Raw genomic sequence first — 16,274 nt, 5'->3', positions numbered from 1 at the left:
ATATTTTCCAACAAAAAAAAAAGCCTTTCCAACAAAGGTTATTAAGACGAATGACTACAAAGTGTTGAGGATGTTCCAAACTGAAAGTCTCTCGACAGAAGTTGTTCTCTACCATGCTCACTTGTATTCTCTTAAAACAGATTCCTGGAAGGAGATTCAGATATCTTTTAAAGGTGATCTTATGTATAATTATATCTGTGATGATTATATAAATGGGTGTTTTTATTCGATGCTAGTCGAAGATTTTAACTCGCATGTTCTTTCATTCGACTTGGCAGATGAAAAGTTTTCAATACTCCCTGCTCCATACCATAATGGCTTTCAACCAATACATAAATGGAATTTTTTCGACTTTTGTGGATCACCTATTTTCAGAATAGATCAAAGAGCTAAAGGCAATTTTGAATTTTGGGTAATGAAAGAATCAGGGAGTGAAGTGTTAAATATTAAATCTATTTATGGAATGGGGTTTTGGAATTGTTTTTTTTCTGGCTCAAATAGGGAACTATTGTTGTTTGATCCTAATGTTGGAGAGTTTGAAGGTCTTGGTATCTATTTTAGTTTTAACAACGGAGTTATTATCTTCGTTGTGAACATTGGTTCCAATCAATAGAAGCCCAGACATGCGTGGGAGCACATAAATTTTAAATTATTGTCTATAACCCTAAAATGTGAAAATATAAATTATTATTCAAATTTGCCTATATAAAATCATACAAATCAAAATTCACGTGTAACATTGTACATTAAACTAAAATTGATATATAATTTTAAAATTTATCCCTAATTATACTATATTTACTGTAATGAAACTTTAAAAATATATATGATAAAATTTGTTGATGCTAAAACTAGACAGAGGTAGCAATAGTGATCAACGGTTCACATTACTTAAGGTAAGGCGAAGAGCCACAATATATGGTGATTGAATAATAGAGGTGATGGAGTCCAATGAACGGGGTGAGTATAAAGAGAATGAGTCCCCTTTTCAATCAAGGTTGAGGATTTACATGCCCCAAGCTGTGATCCCAAAGTGGCTGGTGTCATCACCCCTCCAGTTAAGGTATGGTGATTGGTGACATAGTACTCTAAAACCATCACCAAATTTTAAAAAATAATAATTTTTAAAATTATATATAATTTAAAATTTTGAGGTGATTACGTGGCATAATTTCATGGTGTCACATCATCACACCTTAACAAAATCTAACGGATCATATTGGGAACTAGTATGGATCAAAAATTATTTTGATTTTTTTAAAAAAAGAAAAACACTTAAAAAGATGGACTAAAATATTGAGGTTAATACAAGCAGAGAAGCAGGGTTATATATATAATCACAAAACTATACAAAATTCCATGTGGTTTATTGCAAAAGAATTGGAAGCAAATTCTCTTAATACCATACCCTGCTCTTTTTCAGTACCCTTTGGCTCTCTCTCTATATCTTGTACATTCTTCTTACTTCTTCGAGTATGTCAGATACGGATCCTGTGCGATCGTCAAAACATCCGGCCTTTCTGCTTGATTATATGTTAGACATCGACGTATCAAATCCTGCATGGATACAGGAAATCAGATTACACCGTATATCGTTGTTTCATGATAGTCTCAAACTGGTGAAATACAATACTGAAACCCAGCAACTCTGCAGCACATGTACAGATACAAATAACCAAAGTTTTCGGAACCAGATCGGTGGTCGAACCAAGTCACCGGTTCGCCGGTCAAATCAGTCTGACCAGTTCAACCAGACTGTCCAATTTGATTAAATAAATCATTAAAATTTCAAAAAAATCAGATTCAACCACCCGGTTCAACCAATCCATACCGATTCTTGGGTCAACCGGTCTAATGGCCTTCTCCGAACTAATATCCCGGCCAGTTCCCAGTCCAACTGGCAAGTCCAATCCAGTTCAAACATCATTGCAAATAACAAATGCCCTTGAACCTATAATTTAGCTTTAATTTATTTATCTAGTAATCCTACAAGAAGCGGCATCTAGCAAGTCCAGAGCTCAAATCCCGGCGCCTGCAATCCCTTCCCTTATCCCGACGGCCTCTTTTTTTACCAAAGTAAAATAACAAATACCCTTATTGTTCATGTGTCATGCCATTGAACTATAAACTCTAAATTGGATTACCATTAGAGGAAGTATTTTCTTAAAAGGAGATTCTCTACAATTAACAATCGAAACATCGAGTCAAAGTCAAACCGTCATACTGAAATAACCATAATTTTATAACTTTCTGGCTTTTGATGCTTATGTAATACAAATGTTTTATCCATCAAGAAAAAAGCAGTAGAAACTATCAAAGATAAATAGAACAGACCTTTGCCTCATTGGAGACCGTCGGCCTTGATGGGAATTCAACTTTACGAGCTTTGATAATTGTGTCTTCACGCAATATTCGTTCTTGAGTTTGGTCATGCCCAAAGGGGCGTTTACCAAAAAGCATTTGGTAAAGTAGAACACCAGCTGACCAAACATCCACCTGTTTTTAATGGAATACCACGGTCAAAAGAATATTTAAAGACAAATATCGAACCATTTGCAACAACAGTGAATGGATCAACTGATCTGACACATGGTAATCAAACATCTGCTAATCAAGTTTCATATACGGCCTCAATTTCAATTAGCAAGGAAAAAAGAGCGAGAAGGAAGAAATGGGGGATGTTGTCACCAACCTTCGATGAAATAAGAGGCGTTCTACTGAGCTCAAAGCATTCCGGGGGCAAGTACCTGAAACCACAAAACAAAAGGAGATACAACCACACACTATAGAACCAAGCACGAAATAGAAAGAATAGGTTGTATACAAACATAGAAAATTAGAATCACCTACTAATTCAATAAGCCTACATGCAATAATTAGAGTAGAATAACAAGTCCGTTGATATGGAAAGAGAGCCTATTTTAACACCAACTGAACATCGATATAAACTAAACCCCGTTTGAAGGACATAAAATATGTAGCACAATGTAACAAATCAGAGAATTTTCTTTCCGATAATTTATCCTCATAAGGAAATTCAACGACATGCAAGTTCTAAATATGTTAAACTTAGCAGATAACTGGGGTAAGATATGAGGAAATTGCAGCAAAAATGGGGAGAAAATGCAGCAAAGATCGATATTTTCAAGGAAGGACATCAAACTGTTTACTTACCAATATGTTCCAGCTCCCTGGGATGTAAGTTCCATACCCTGGGATCCAACATCGTCCTCTACTATTTTGCTAAGACCAAAATCAGTCACTTTTGCTACACCTAACTCATCAAAGAGAACATTGCCAGGCTTCAGATCATAATGAATAATCTTCTGTGCTCTTTTGTTCAAGTATACAAGGCCTTGGAATATTTGAACTATGATTATCCTAGCTTCTTTCTCAGGCAATACTGGTGTTGCTTTCAAAACAGCATCGAGGTCTTTGCCTGGAAGCAATGTAAGAAATCAAAAGACAATGAAAGTAAACATGCAAGGTAGATTTATCAAACCATCATCCAGAGAATTTGCAAGTTTTTTCTACGAAGAAACTAAATCAAAAAAGGCTCCCAGACACATGAAGTGGTTGAGAGAGCTTACCGCTACAGTACTCTAAGACGGTGCAGAAAGTATTCTGGTCAATCTCAAAAATGTCCCAAAGCCGAACAATGTGATGGTGCACCAATGTCTTGTGAATGTTGTACTCTCGAATTGCATGCCGTATGTAACTTTGCTTCTTATCCTCACTCCACTGAGCATTCAGACCATGAAGCTTACATGCAACGTATCTATGTTCTACCAAGTCATAACCCTGCCGGAAATATCTCACTTCAAATCACTGCAAAAAGATATATTTTCACAATTGCCAATTTTGGCAAAGGAATTCTAGACTTTTGACATATCTAATAGGCCGTGTTTAAACATGCTAAGCAAAACATTTCAAAAATATAAGCTTGCCAGAGTTCTGACCTTATAAACTTCACTGAATCCTCCTTTGCCAAGAAGATTTAAAAGGGCGTATCTATTATTCAGTATTTGAAAATTGTTAAAACGGGAACCATCCTCATCCCGAATGCGCTTCATTTCACGTATAAGCCTTCCCTTATCTAGTTCACAGCGATCTCTTTCACGGAGAAGACTTTCCTCCTCCTAAAGAAAAACCATAACTCAATCATGAAAGATGTGCAAGGAAAACTCAACATAATTGTTATGCTCTTTAAGAATATCAGATAACGCAACCACTTGTAGATATAAACTTACACGTTTTATAGAGGCTAGACGTGACTTGTATATCTCATCCTGGATTAGGACATCTTCTTCTTGTGCACTAGATTCTGCATCACTAGCATCACCCTTGTCTTCAAACAAAACATAAAATTGTTGTTCTTTAGAAGTATACTCCTTTATAAATTTCTGTCTGGGTCATGCTGGTTGTGCATGTGTGTGTGCACTACAATATTTGTTTATGTTCCATTATTAATGAGTGTGCTCATCTACAATGGTGTATGTGCACTGGTGTATAAAAAAATTAGGTGCATATACAATGAGTAAAGTCTTCAAGTAAATGTCAGATGTCACCACTATGACTCCCCAATGCCAGCTCAATGAGTCAAATTGTGGTCAAAATCCTTCCAACATGCACCTTGTGCACAGAATGGCTAAAACACATAATAGTATAAATGTTAGATATACAGCCAGACTCCTGGTTAGCACATGATTCTCTAATGAGTTGACTCAGAATAGTACATCTTTTACACAATTGACGCTCGTAGGCTGGCAGTATGCAATAAATTGTTCTCTAGAGCATGGCAACCATTTGGTCATATAATCACTAACCAAAATCTTATTTTACTTCTTTGGGATTGACTCGTTAAGATATTAGTAAAATAGTGGTCCGCTATAAATATCCCAACTGATATTAACAAATTTGCTTTTCTTTGTTTCGGTAAGTGCTACCTAATTATGATTATTTTATATCGATACTTGTGTAATTGTGATTCTAACTTATGTCAGAATTCAGCCTACAATTATATATATCATTGATATATTAACTTTCTTTTAAGAGATTGACTCTCAAAAGGTTTATGCCTCTTTAAGGCTTACTCTTTGTGTCATAAAAGGCAAAAAAATCTCCTAGTCTATTGCTCATTATACTTTTATTGTGTATCATAATTGTTGTTGATCTCATATGCACTCTACTTAAATATCCATATTTGGTAAGCATTTTGAAAATGAAATTATGCATTACCAGACTGTCGCTTCTTCAATTGTTTCCTCTGTCGTTCAACGGCCTCCTTAGCTTCCAACAATTGTCTCTAAAAAGAAAATGAAGGGAGACGTATTAAAATTAAAAATAATCATGAGAGTACACTAAAAAAGGGAGAATCCTCCAGCCTAAATTGTTATATCAACTAACTTTTCCTTTTATGATTACATAGGCAATGTGGAAATAAGAACATACAAGATGAGCATTTAGATCTTTCAGTGCTTGACCATCCTCCCAAGTCTCAGATATGACTGTTCCAGCTCTGAAGGCAAAAGAATATGGGGTAAATTCATTAATCAAGAGACATGATGAATTATAAAACTGTGATACCACATTAACATAAATAATGTACATGCTACAGAAAGAACAACATTAAACCAAGCAGCTTGTAAAAAAAGCAGCTTGTACAGAGAATTATAAAGAAAAATTGTATTTGCATGGTTCACCAAAACATCCCCACCCACCCCCAACTTATGTTTAACATCAAAGTCACCCGTTTTATTAATAACAAGGAATTGTGGACAACATGGTAACTTCCTATTTCAATTTATGATGAACAACACAATTATATTATTTTTATAAGGAAAACTAGCAATGCATTATTTTAGTACAGGTTGGAACAATCATAACGAACCGTGTGATAATGTTCTCAAATAACATCTAGCAGCTTTATGCTGGCTGAGTCTTAGCTCGGTGCCAACCATTGTTGTTACAGCAACCTGAAGGTCATGAGTTGTAGTGCACTTACACACGCAATATCCTCCAATTTATTAGTTTTGAGGTTTGGGGGTTTATGGATAGTTTAGGAAATGTATCAAGAAAAACATGTGGCAGCTTTATGAGTCCATCTATATCAATTCTTAAATTGAACATTTTAAATTACTTCAATAATCATCTTCTTTTCTTTTCTTTTTGGTGCTATTTTGATATACAATCAAATATAACAACATTCTAAAGAATTTTCATTTTCTCACTCACCAAGAACTACACCAAACATGGAGGATACAAAGCAAGCACATTATCTAAAACGTTTTGGGTTTTTTTTTAATTACACCACATTTTAGGTCAGAAGGTTGCGGCGTACATTCTTTTATTGAACACACTTACACACTTAATACACACTTAATACAGTCATCATTTGTTTGCTCTCATTAAATGCAATTTTCCAGCATTTAACATAATTTTCTTCTATTAACTTTTTCTCTCAGACTAAGCAACATGTCATGCACGAAGAATCTGTTTCAACCACATAAACTAAATATGGGAAGCTCGTTGATCTTGATATACCTGATTACTCCCACATTTCCGAGTCTCAAGGAATCCTGCCGTACTTTCATCCTAGCTTCTTGTCTCTCAGCTTTTGAAACAGCTATCAACAGATCAGATATCATTTTTGTTCTCTGAATAACAATCAAATAAGAAGCCCAGAATTAAAACTAACACCATAAACTGCAATCACGCAGAGCTAATAAACATACTTGCCTTTTCTAGTACTTTTCATTATCATTTTCCTGTTTAGGCATGGGTGACATATTTATAACATTTTATATTCTGCCTCGTGAAACAAACAACGTTTTTAGAAGTTCAATTATGTCAAAAAGTTAACGGTCCACAAGAATATTACAAAAACGGGCTTCCTCGGAAGACACGTGGCTTGTGGAAATATAAGCAACTTTATATATCAGATTGAAGCAAAGAACAAGCCTCCATCATAGCGAACAACAAAAATCCGGGTGCTTTAGATTCCATCATAGCATAAACATGCAAGTTCCATCAGAAATGAGTCAAATTATGTTGACGAAAGTATTGTTTTTTCCTTGTTTGGTAACATTGCCTAAAAAGACAAATTCCAGGCATTAAAGGGCTTCTAGTCAAGGACGCTTGTTCACTATAACTTTAGTTTACATATACAAGATTTAGCTGCTTTTAATAGCAGAACGAGGTAAAAACGATAGAGAGTCACCATCCCATCTAAAATATGTTAATTTCATCTGAAAATGGATTAATGTAATGTAGTTGCCTCTGAGCTTGAATAAAAATTATAATTAAAAAAAAAAAAGAGGATCCCTTCCTGGATTTAGTTAAAGACTTGAATAGAAATCTTATATGTTTCTTACTTGAAGCATTATAATCCTTTCTTCCCCCCCTTTGAGGAGGGAAAAAACCAGAAGAAAAATCTTGTTTATCTAAGATCTACACTATAAATGTACTAGAGGTGCGATATAAGCTCATATCAATGGAGATTGAATAAGGTTAGAACTTTCAGTTTATCGAGATCCATCAATTAAGTGTAACAAACACCTTTGGCTTCATTTGCTGGTCATAATCTTTAATATCTTTCAATTCCTGCCAAAACACAATAAACACTAAAAGGTAAGTAGTAAGTAAATAAAGACGTTTGCAATGCATATTAGCAGAGGCACTCAAAAACCTTCTCTAGTTGCCGACAAAGATTTTGATAGTCAGAGACTTCCTGACGACATTTCCGTAGGTCCTCCTCCAAGGCTGCAACTTTTGCACGTAAAGATGTTACCTCTTCCTAAGTTAAGTTGCCAACCAAAAGGATTAGAACTGAATCATAAAAATCAGCGGCACCTCTAAGAAAATGACCCGAACATATATTTTAGAAAAGAAATTTAAACTGGTTGCAAAGGAAAATCATAGTCCTTTTTCCTTCACATTTCTGAACTAAAATAAATAAAACCCAATTTGTTGCCTAAAAATTGAAGAAATCATCTAAATAGTTAAAATGAAGAAATACTTTACAAAAATGCATACCTCCAATGAAGTGCGCTGATCAGTCCAGAACTGCTCTTTAGGCCTACTATCCTGAGAGGTTATATAAATATCAAACTGCCTTAAAGTGTGTGTGATTTGACTCATATAACTAATCTTTTATAATACTTATGTAGTTTTACTAACTAATCTGTTATGCCATAAAGAGCGAGAAAAAAAAATTCTCTTGTTTTCCTAGTTTTCCTCTATCTGTATCAAATTTAATAAAGGAAAAATTCCTCTTATATTTTCTTTCACAATAAACCAGTTAGTGTAGAAGGAAAATAAATGAAAACGAGGACATTCCCACAGGTTTAAATATAAACTATAAGCATTATTTCTTATCAATATAGACCTTACTTTTTAATTTTCCCTCATATCTCTCTTTCCTCAAGAACAGTGTACACCATATAGAGTAATATAAAGAACTCCAGAGAATAAGCTTAACCACTGAAACAGAAGGAAAAATATGCAAGCCAAGTCTTCAAGATTAGTTTATTTTCCTTCTGTTTTCACCTTTACCTTTTAAACTTTAAAAATTTGACCTTCAACTGCCCCAATCTTGGCCCATACGGCACTAAAATGAATAGTCCAACAAACCAAAAACTAAAAGGTTGCTAGATAATAATATAATGTGCAATTTTGGTGTTTGCAAATTTAACAATAAACAGGAACAGAATAAAAAAGCAAAACATTCAATGGAAGTAAAGGCGCACCTTGTGGAAAGAGTTCTCAAGTTGACCATTTGAAGGTGTTACAGTCGAACTAGACGTTTGTTTTGTCTGATCGTTAGCTCTAGAACCACGGCCTCTGCTTGAAACACAGTGACCCCTTCCACGGCCTTGTTTTCTCCTATTTCCTTCGGAACTTGCCTTGGACTCCATAGGCTCCACAATCTTTTGCGTCCCTTCAGTAGCCGCCTAACCGATTTTTCATTAAAAAAAAATTATAGAACATAAAAGGAATAGTCACAGTGCAGAGAGAAGTGAAAAGAGACAATTATGCAAAGCTGTCCGACAAATTGCTTCAGTAAAAATGCCATTAAATTACGTTGAATAGGTCAAAAGCAAAGAGATTGCTTCCGAACCTCCAACAACATAAACTCATGAATCATGAACCTACCTCAACATGCTCAAAAACTGGCAAGTTACCATCTCCTTGAATTTTCTGGCGCTTCGATGTGTTGGCTTGTATTAAAAACTCTCCTCCATTCTATCATCATAAGATTTATATAAACAGACATTATTCAGTTCTCAATACTTGAAACGAAAACGATGAGCTAAACAATCCAAGACAGGACAATGGGGTTCACGTAATCCAAATTTACATAGAAATGGTACAAAATTTACTCAAAAACTTGGTGACAGCTTCAAATGCTGAAAAAAAAAACAAGTTATTAAACCGAATATTCGATCAATTCCAATGATCCACCTTAACTAAATAAAACTTCAATTCATTTACACCCATCATTTCATCAAGCCGTGTTGTATCTCGACACAAAAGTAAGCCAATGCCATGCTAACCACTACTTTCCAAAGAAATAAACAATTAAACATAAGAACACTCAAAACCGCAATCGTTCCATCTGCCTAGAATATAAAGTGCTGCTGGAAAATGTGCCCCAAAACCAAACAATATTTCAAAGAATTGTAAGAGCTTTTTACCTCATCATCGGAATCACTTGAACTAGAAGCCTCCGACAAGTCCTCAGCAGAAACGAATTTCGAAGCCGACGATAGAGAAGACCAAACCGGCTGTTGCTGTTGCTGTTGCTGTTGCTGTTGCTGTAGTTGTTGAGTTTGCGGCGGTTGCTGAGAACCAGTGGCTGAAGAAACCTTGCCTACTAAGCGAGCTTCAAGCTTAGCCATCTTGGTAGGCAAAGAATTGTCCGATTGGTTTGAGGAATTAGAAGAGAAATGTAACAACATATCATCCGACATTGCGGGACCAAACTCGATCCAACAAATAACACAACAGAATAAGTGATCAATACATTAAGGAACTGCGAAAAAAAAAAAGACAATATCCTAAAAAAATTATTTAGGGTTTTGAGGGGATAGGATCAAATAAGGAATAAGGCTTGGGGTGAGATTTTCCTTTTTTTAGATTTGGGGTTTTTCTATCAAGGGTTTTTGGGTTTTTTGAAGTTCCGAAATTGGGGCAAGTGGAAGAGAAAAATTTCAAGAGATTTTCCAAGAACAATATTAGATTTTTCAATGGGGATATTTGATTTGGGAGTTAGGGTCTAGATTTGGATGTAACATGGCCATCACTAACATTGAAATAAGTAAATAAAATAGGGGTAAACTACTTTTTCAGGTTACTAAACTATTATTAAGTTTATATTTTAGTTATTTAATTTAAAAAAATTATAAAATTATTATTGAATCATTCAAAAAATTTTATTTAAGCCACTAGACTATTAAGTTTTTTCTTTTTTGCTAGTGAGTTCTAAGTGATGATTCGATGATCGTTACGATGGATCAATATACGTCGATGAATAGAAGGACATGTCTTAAATCCAAGTCAATCTTACGATTAGTGTCGAAGATCGTAAAAGAAAATTGTTTAGATTTTGGTTCGCAGATATGTGACATGTAAAGCTATTTCATGGGGCGTGAAACTAAGTTGTAAAAGAAAATTGTTTAGATTTTGGTTCGCAGATATGTGACATGTAAAGTTATTTCATGGGGTGTGAAACTAAGTTGTAAAAAATTGAGGGAAGAGGAGCTATCGATTGGTGCAAGCGGTGTGAATAGAGAAAGTAATATAATAATTTTAACAACCCAACATGAAAACTTTCAAATAATTCAATAATTATTTTGTAATTTTTTTGAATTTTATGTAATTTACCCATAAAATAATGGTAAGAGTGTTGGCAAAAGCCTACATACACTTGGACAATCCAAGTTCGAGTCAATAAGATCTTATTTGTTGGTTAAGAAAAAAGTTTCGGGTCTTTAAGTACCTTCGAGTCTCATTATGTATAATTGTGATTGATTTTTTGCCCATTGTATTTTGTATTAGCTTGATTCTATATTGTAGTTGGCTAAACATGCATATATACTTGTGAATGTACTTTATTTGTAATAGTAAAGTTTCATGGTTGTTCATCTGAACAATATCGTCTCTAATATTCGAATTTGAGTCCTCTTTTTAGGAGTGCAATGTAAAAAATAATAATATGTGACTTTGCTTGTCTCTTTAATTTAAGATTGAGAAAACTCGAACTATCTAATAATTTTTGTATGAAAAGATCATGTTTTTTTTTAAGTAAATATAAGGTGAGATGGATTTTTTTGGTTTCGTAAGTGTGGAGTGATTATAATAATCGTCTTTTTTGCTTGTTATGTGAATTTATGATTTTACCCAACTCTTGAAAAACCTTCAAAGATTCCTTTTAAATTTTATATTTTGGAGATGATTTATCATGCAATGTTTCAAGTTATTTTTTATCTATGCTTTAAAAAAAAGGCATAATGTCAACTTTAGTCCTTGATTTTTACTATGTTTTGTCAATTTGAATATTTTTCGTTTATTGAGTTAAATTTGGCTATTAATTATTCAAAAGATTTAAATCGTTTTTTTAAACGGAAATAGTAACTAAAACATTAAATTTTTAACATGTAAATGTGGTAACCCGGGTGACAATCCACTTGTACTTCATGTTCACATTGCATTATTTGTCTTGTATACTGCATCAACAAATAATTTGAAATTATAAACTATTGAAAAATAAAAGAATTTCAAAATTTTAAAAAAAATCAAATATGAAAATTCAAAATAAAAATAACATGAAGTACATGTGGATTGCCATACGAGTTGCCATGCTTAAAATTTTAATAGTCAATATTTTTGTTAAAAAAACAACAATTCAACTTTGAAAGTTTTATTGTCAAATTCGGCTATTTAAAAAAATTAATTGACAAAATATGAAAATGTTAAGGACTAATTTTCACATAATGCCTTAAAAATTTTTAAATACTTGACAATGTGAGATCATCGCCTCATAAGAATGTTTGAAATCCAGATACGGCAATCACATTTCCAGAACCTCACATTACCATCGAAAATATAAGATTTCATGAACCAAATGTCCCTTAAGTTTTTTTAAAGCTATTCACTTCTATTCAAGAGTGTAATCGGGTCGAGTCCAAATACTAGCAAGTTCGAGCTTGACACCAGGCTCAAACTCTACTAGCAGATATTGGAATTAAGTTTTAGAGGGGCTTAACTCGAATTTTCAAAATAAAGTAGGAGATTAACAATTTATTTTTCCAAAAAAGTGGGGTTTAAAGGGAATAATGAAATTTTTCAAAAATTAAGAGGGGGCAAATTAAAAAATTCAACAAATTTCAAGGTAAAAATTAAAATTTCCAAAAATTTTGTAGGGGCCAAGGCCCCTTGGCTTCTATTATGGTGTGCATTTGTTGAGCTTGATCAAACATTTATTTCTAAGCTTGAGCTCAAGCGAGCTCGATTAAACTCGTTTATCAATTTTCATATTCAAGCTTAAACTTGAGCTCAATTAAGCTCATATGTACTCAAGCTCGAGCTCAGCTCAATAATTAACCTAAGATGGTAAATTTTTTATAGTCCCTTTAAAAAATATGAAATAACATGTTGATACAATGATTAAATTATACTTTGACCTCCTTTAAAAAAAATAATTCCTAATCCTCCACATTTTATAGGTCCATTAATGGATAGATATTTGCCACGAGTTTTAAAATTGTTTCATACCCAATGCGAGGATCAAATCATTGACCACTAGTTAAGGTAGAAGAGACTCTTGTCATCTTACTTAACTTTATTGTTTATTTTTTTAATCATTCATTGTTTTATTTAGGGATGAAATCGGCTCGGTTTTTTTTAGATTTTTGAATGGCTCATCATGATTTGGACCGGGTTCGATTCTCTTTTTTTTATGTTATTATTTATTTATTTAAAAGATGAAATTTTTTATATCTTTTAAATATATTATTTGGTAAATTTTCAAAGTTTTTTTAATAAATATTTGTAGAAAATATTTGTTTAAACAAATAAAATTAATTAATAAATTTTATATGGTTGTTACCTTTTAAAAAAAGGATTTTTTTATTTTAATTTATTTTCACAAATTTAAAGATAAAACATTTATTTTACATAGAAAAATTAAAATTAATTATAAATTAAATAAAAAGCAACATTTAATTCAATTCGAGCAAACTTAATTTTTTAACTTGTATTTAGTAAATCATCCAAACACCTTGATCGGATCAAATTTCAGTTCCTTAAAATTTCAAGCTCAGCCCATTTTATCATCTTATATTACATGTTTTATGAAGGAGAAATTTAAAGTCCAAGTAACAACAAGAGAAAATTTGTGATAACTTTTATCACAACAATTCAAAGTTAATGAAAATATTATCGAGTCTAAATGATTAAAATAAAAAATGTGACAATCTACGTGGCATTAACTTCGCATTAGAAAGTCTTTTTTGATTCATACATTCATTGGATTAAAAATCAGTTGGTATATCGATTTAGATAAAAAGATTGAATCGATTTTTAGGTGGATCGCTTGAAATCGATAAAAAATAAATGGTTGACGATATTTTTAAAGAATTAAGCTTTTGATATTTTCATGTACACACCAATGATATTCCTTGGGTTATTTGGAGATCGAATTCGAAATTAATATCAATTAAAGATTAGAAAAGTATAGGGATTTTAACGAACCAAACTTTTGATATTTTCATGTGCACACCGTCATTTGGATCAAGTCTAAAATTTTAAAATTGAAAAGTATAGGGACTTTGAATGAATCAATTAGACTATATAGGCCAAATAAACAACTATAAACATAATAAATGACTAGTAATTAAATTAAACCAAATGAAAATAATTACAACTATTTAAACTAAGACTAAAATTTCAAAATTCGAAAAGTGAAAAGTGAAAAGTGAAAAAATTTAAATTAATTAAATTAAAGGAAAAGGACTAAATTCACAATTTTCCCTATAATTTATACATAATCTAATTTATAATAAGTGGTTGTATTACAAAAACTAAAGTGAGCAAATGCGAGCGGATGAGAGACAATTAGATGCCTTAATTTGTGTTGGGCCTAATTTTGGGCCCTTTATATAAAGGCTTGCCATTTCTCCTCCTTTCTATATTTTCCACATTTCCCACCTCGCACGTTGTCTTCATTTTCCTCCTCGATTTCTCTCTCTCCCCATTTCCGAGAAAATAGTACAAAGAAAAGAAAATGGCCGATCAGCTTACCGACGAACAGATCTCTGAGTTCAAGGAGGCCTTTAGCCTCTTCGACAAGGATGGCGATGGTCCTTTATCTTTCTCTTTATTTTTTTTGCTTTACTTCTTCAAGTTTTTTTTCCTCCTTTTCTTAAACCATTTTTTATCGAATTTCTTCATTCGATTCAGCCCCGATTCATAGATCTAAGCTTCGTTTTTTTTTGGATGCATAATTTTTTGTTGTTTAATACTGCGATCATTTTCGTTTGCGATTCGAATGATGTGACGGACCTAGCTTTCCTATTTATGAATTTACGAGTCTGTTCTTCTTGTTTTGTGATTTCATTTCCTTTATTTGATATTGCTTTTAAGTTTTACTTGCTCTCTTTCATTTTCAATTATTGTTAACCTTTCGCGGTCGTCTCATTGATTTCATTTATTTGACGTTTTTTGGATGCAAACATGAATCTGTTTAGATTATTATTTATGTTTGAGATTTCGATTTGCTCGTTTTATTTGACTTTCGACATATACTTTCTGTAAAATCTTAATCTTCTTAGCGAAGCTTTCATTACTGTTGGATTTGATTCCCTTTAATTGAACTTGCATTATCAATATATACTGAAATGTATGATCTCCATTAGTACTTTAATGGACATGCATATTGATGGTAAAAGTCATTGCCTCATTGTTCCATCTTGAACATCAACTTCTATGTTTCTATTTAGTGTGCTTGAAGCTTAATACAGCCGAATCCGGGATTATTCTATAGGTTAATACTCATGAAAATTCAAGACATGTTGTGAATGATTCTATTGATTATTTTCGTGACATGTTATGCTAATCGATGAAATATGATGTCTCGCTCTACAGTAAGGATATGGAATTCATCTATGATGGGAAAACATGTATAGTTTTTTTGTGTAATTACTTGTATGGTATTTATTATCTAATCCGTGATTTATCGAACTTGGATGTCCATGCCGTGAAACTTATCAGTGGTTAGGTTCTGGTAATTTGATAAATTAGATTAAATTCATCGATGCTTTCCTTTGGCACATAGAAAACCGGTTTACCATCCTCTTCATTTCTTGCTTGGCTGTGTAAGTCTTTCTGAATTATCTTTTAACGTGAAATTTTACTGCTATGATGCTCAAAATTTTTGTTTTTTCTGGAAGTATCCATGTCCGGTGCTCGTATTTTGACTCATATGTGGACATGGGTATGTGGATATGACCTTCTACGAATCCTGTCCTGGTCAAATGTAGTTAGTGGTGTTGATTGTTTACCAATATCACAGTATTTGTTTGTTGCATTTATTCTTATCCTTGCTGCAGGGTGCATTACTACCAAGGAGCTGGGAACCGTGATGCGATCACTTGGGCAGAACCCAACTGAGGCAGAACTTCAAGATATGATAAACGAAGTTGACGCCGATGGAAATGGGACCATTGATTTCCCGGAATTCCTTAACCTGATGGCAAGAAAGATGAAAGATACCGACTCAGAAGAGGAACTTAAAGAAGCATTCAGGGTGTTCGACAAGGACCAGAATGGTTTCATATCTGCTGCCGAGCTCCGTCATGTCATGACAAATCTTGGTGAAAAGCTTACAGATGAGGAAGTTGATGAGATGATCCGTGAAGCTGATGTTGATGGTGATGGGCAGATCAACTACGATGAGTTCGTCAAGGTCATGATGGCCAAGTAAGAACCTCTCTGTCTAACCATAATCGAGCCAAAATCGGTGAAACCCCCCCCCCAAAAAAAAAAAAAAAAAACCAGTGCAGACCAGTTTGCTAAAATTTATATTTCCTTGGTAGGACATAAATGTTTTTATTGTACTAGTTTTTGATTGTGGGTTTCATGTTTACATACTATTTCTTACTTGTTTGCCCTGTATTTTTTTGTTCATTACTGTCCCTATCATTTTACATTTGGTGCTTTTATTTCTATTCTTGGTGCCATTAAAAATTAAATTAGAACAATTTGGAAGAGAATTC

The 16,274-nt window shown here is 33.3% G+C and overlaps 2 protein-coding genes across 3 annotated transcripts; one reads left to right on the top strand and one right to left on the bottom strand.

Annotated features, from left to right (window-relative positions):
- Positions 1-1,232: 1,232 nt before the first annotated feature.
- Positions 1,233-10,340, bottom strand: LOC107941943 (serine/threonine-protein kinase TOUSLED). 2 transcript variants are annotated; one of them, XM_016875604.2, is made up of 16 exons: positions 9,696-10,340; positions 9,154-9,243; positions 8,748-8,951; positions 8,035-8,085; positions 7,688-7,795; positions 7,558-7,602; positions 6,544-6,656; positions 5,452-5,518; positions 5,239-5,305; positions 4,251-4,348; positions 3,960-4,139; positions 3,591-3,801; positions 3,175-3,439; positions 2,693-2,747; positions 2,335-2,496; positions 1,233-1,557 (listed from the first exon to the last, which is right to left on the bottom strand). In XM_016875604.2, exons 1-16 carry the CDS (start codon positions 9,969-9,971, stop codon positions 1,462-1,464), a joined length of 2,088 nt encoding a protein of 695 aa, XP_016731093.1. In that variant the 5' UTR covers positions 9,972-10,340; the 3' UTR covers positions 1,233-1,461. The 2 variants fall into 2 exon arrangements, with proteins under 2 accessions (XP_016731093.1, XP_016731161.1); XM_016875672.2 differs by lacking the exon at positions 8,035-8,085 and having other exon boundaries at positions 9,696-10,303.
- A 3,773-nt stretch (positions 10,341-14,113) lies between these two features.
- LOC107942094 (calmodulin) lies at positions 14,114-16,271 on the top strand. The gene is made up of 2 exons (XM_016875771.2): positions 14,114-14,360; positions 15,609-16,271. Exons 1-2 carry the CDS (start codon positions 14,285-14,287, stop codon positions 15,980-15,982), a joined length of 450 nt encoding a protein of 149 aa, XP_016731260.2. The 5' UTR covers positions 14,114-14,284; the 3' UTR covers positions 15,983-16,271.
- Positions 16,272-16,274: the final 3 nt, after the last annotated feature.

This window comes from Gossypium hirsutum, chromosome D13 (genome assembly GCF_007990345.1).
Source record: "Gossypium hirsutum isolate 1008001.06 chromosome D13, Gossypium_hirsutum_v2.1, whole genome shotgun sequence".
Lineage (NCBI taxonomy): Eukaryota > Viridiplantae > Streptophyta > Magnoliopsida > Malvales > Malvaceae > Gossypium > Gossypium hirsutum.
This window is presented reverse-complemented; position numbering and strand designations above follow the sequence as displayed.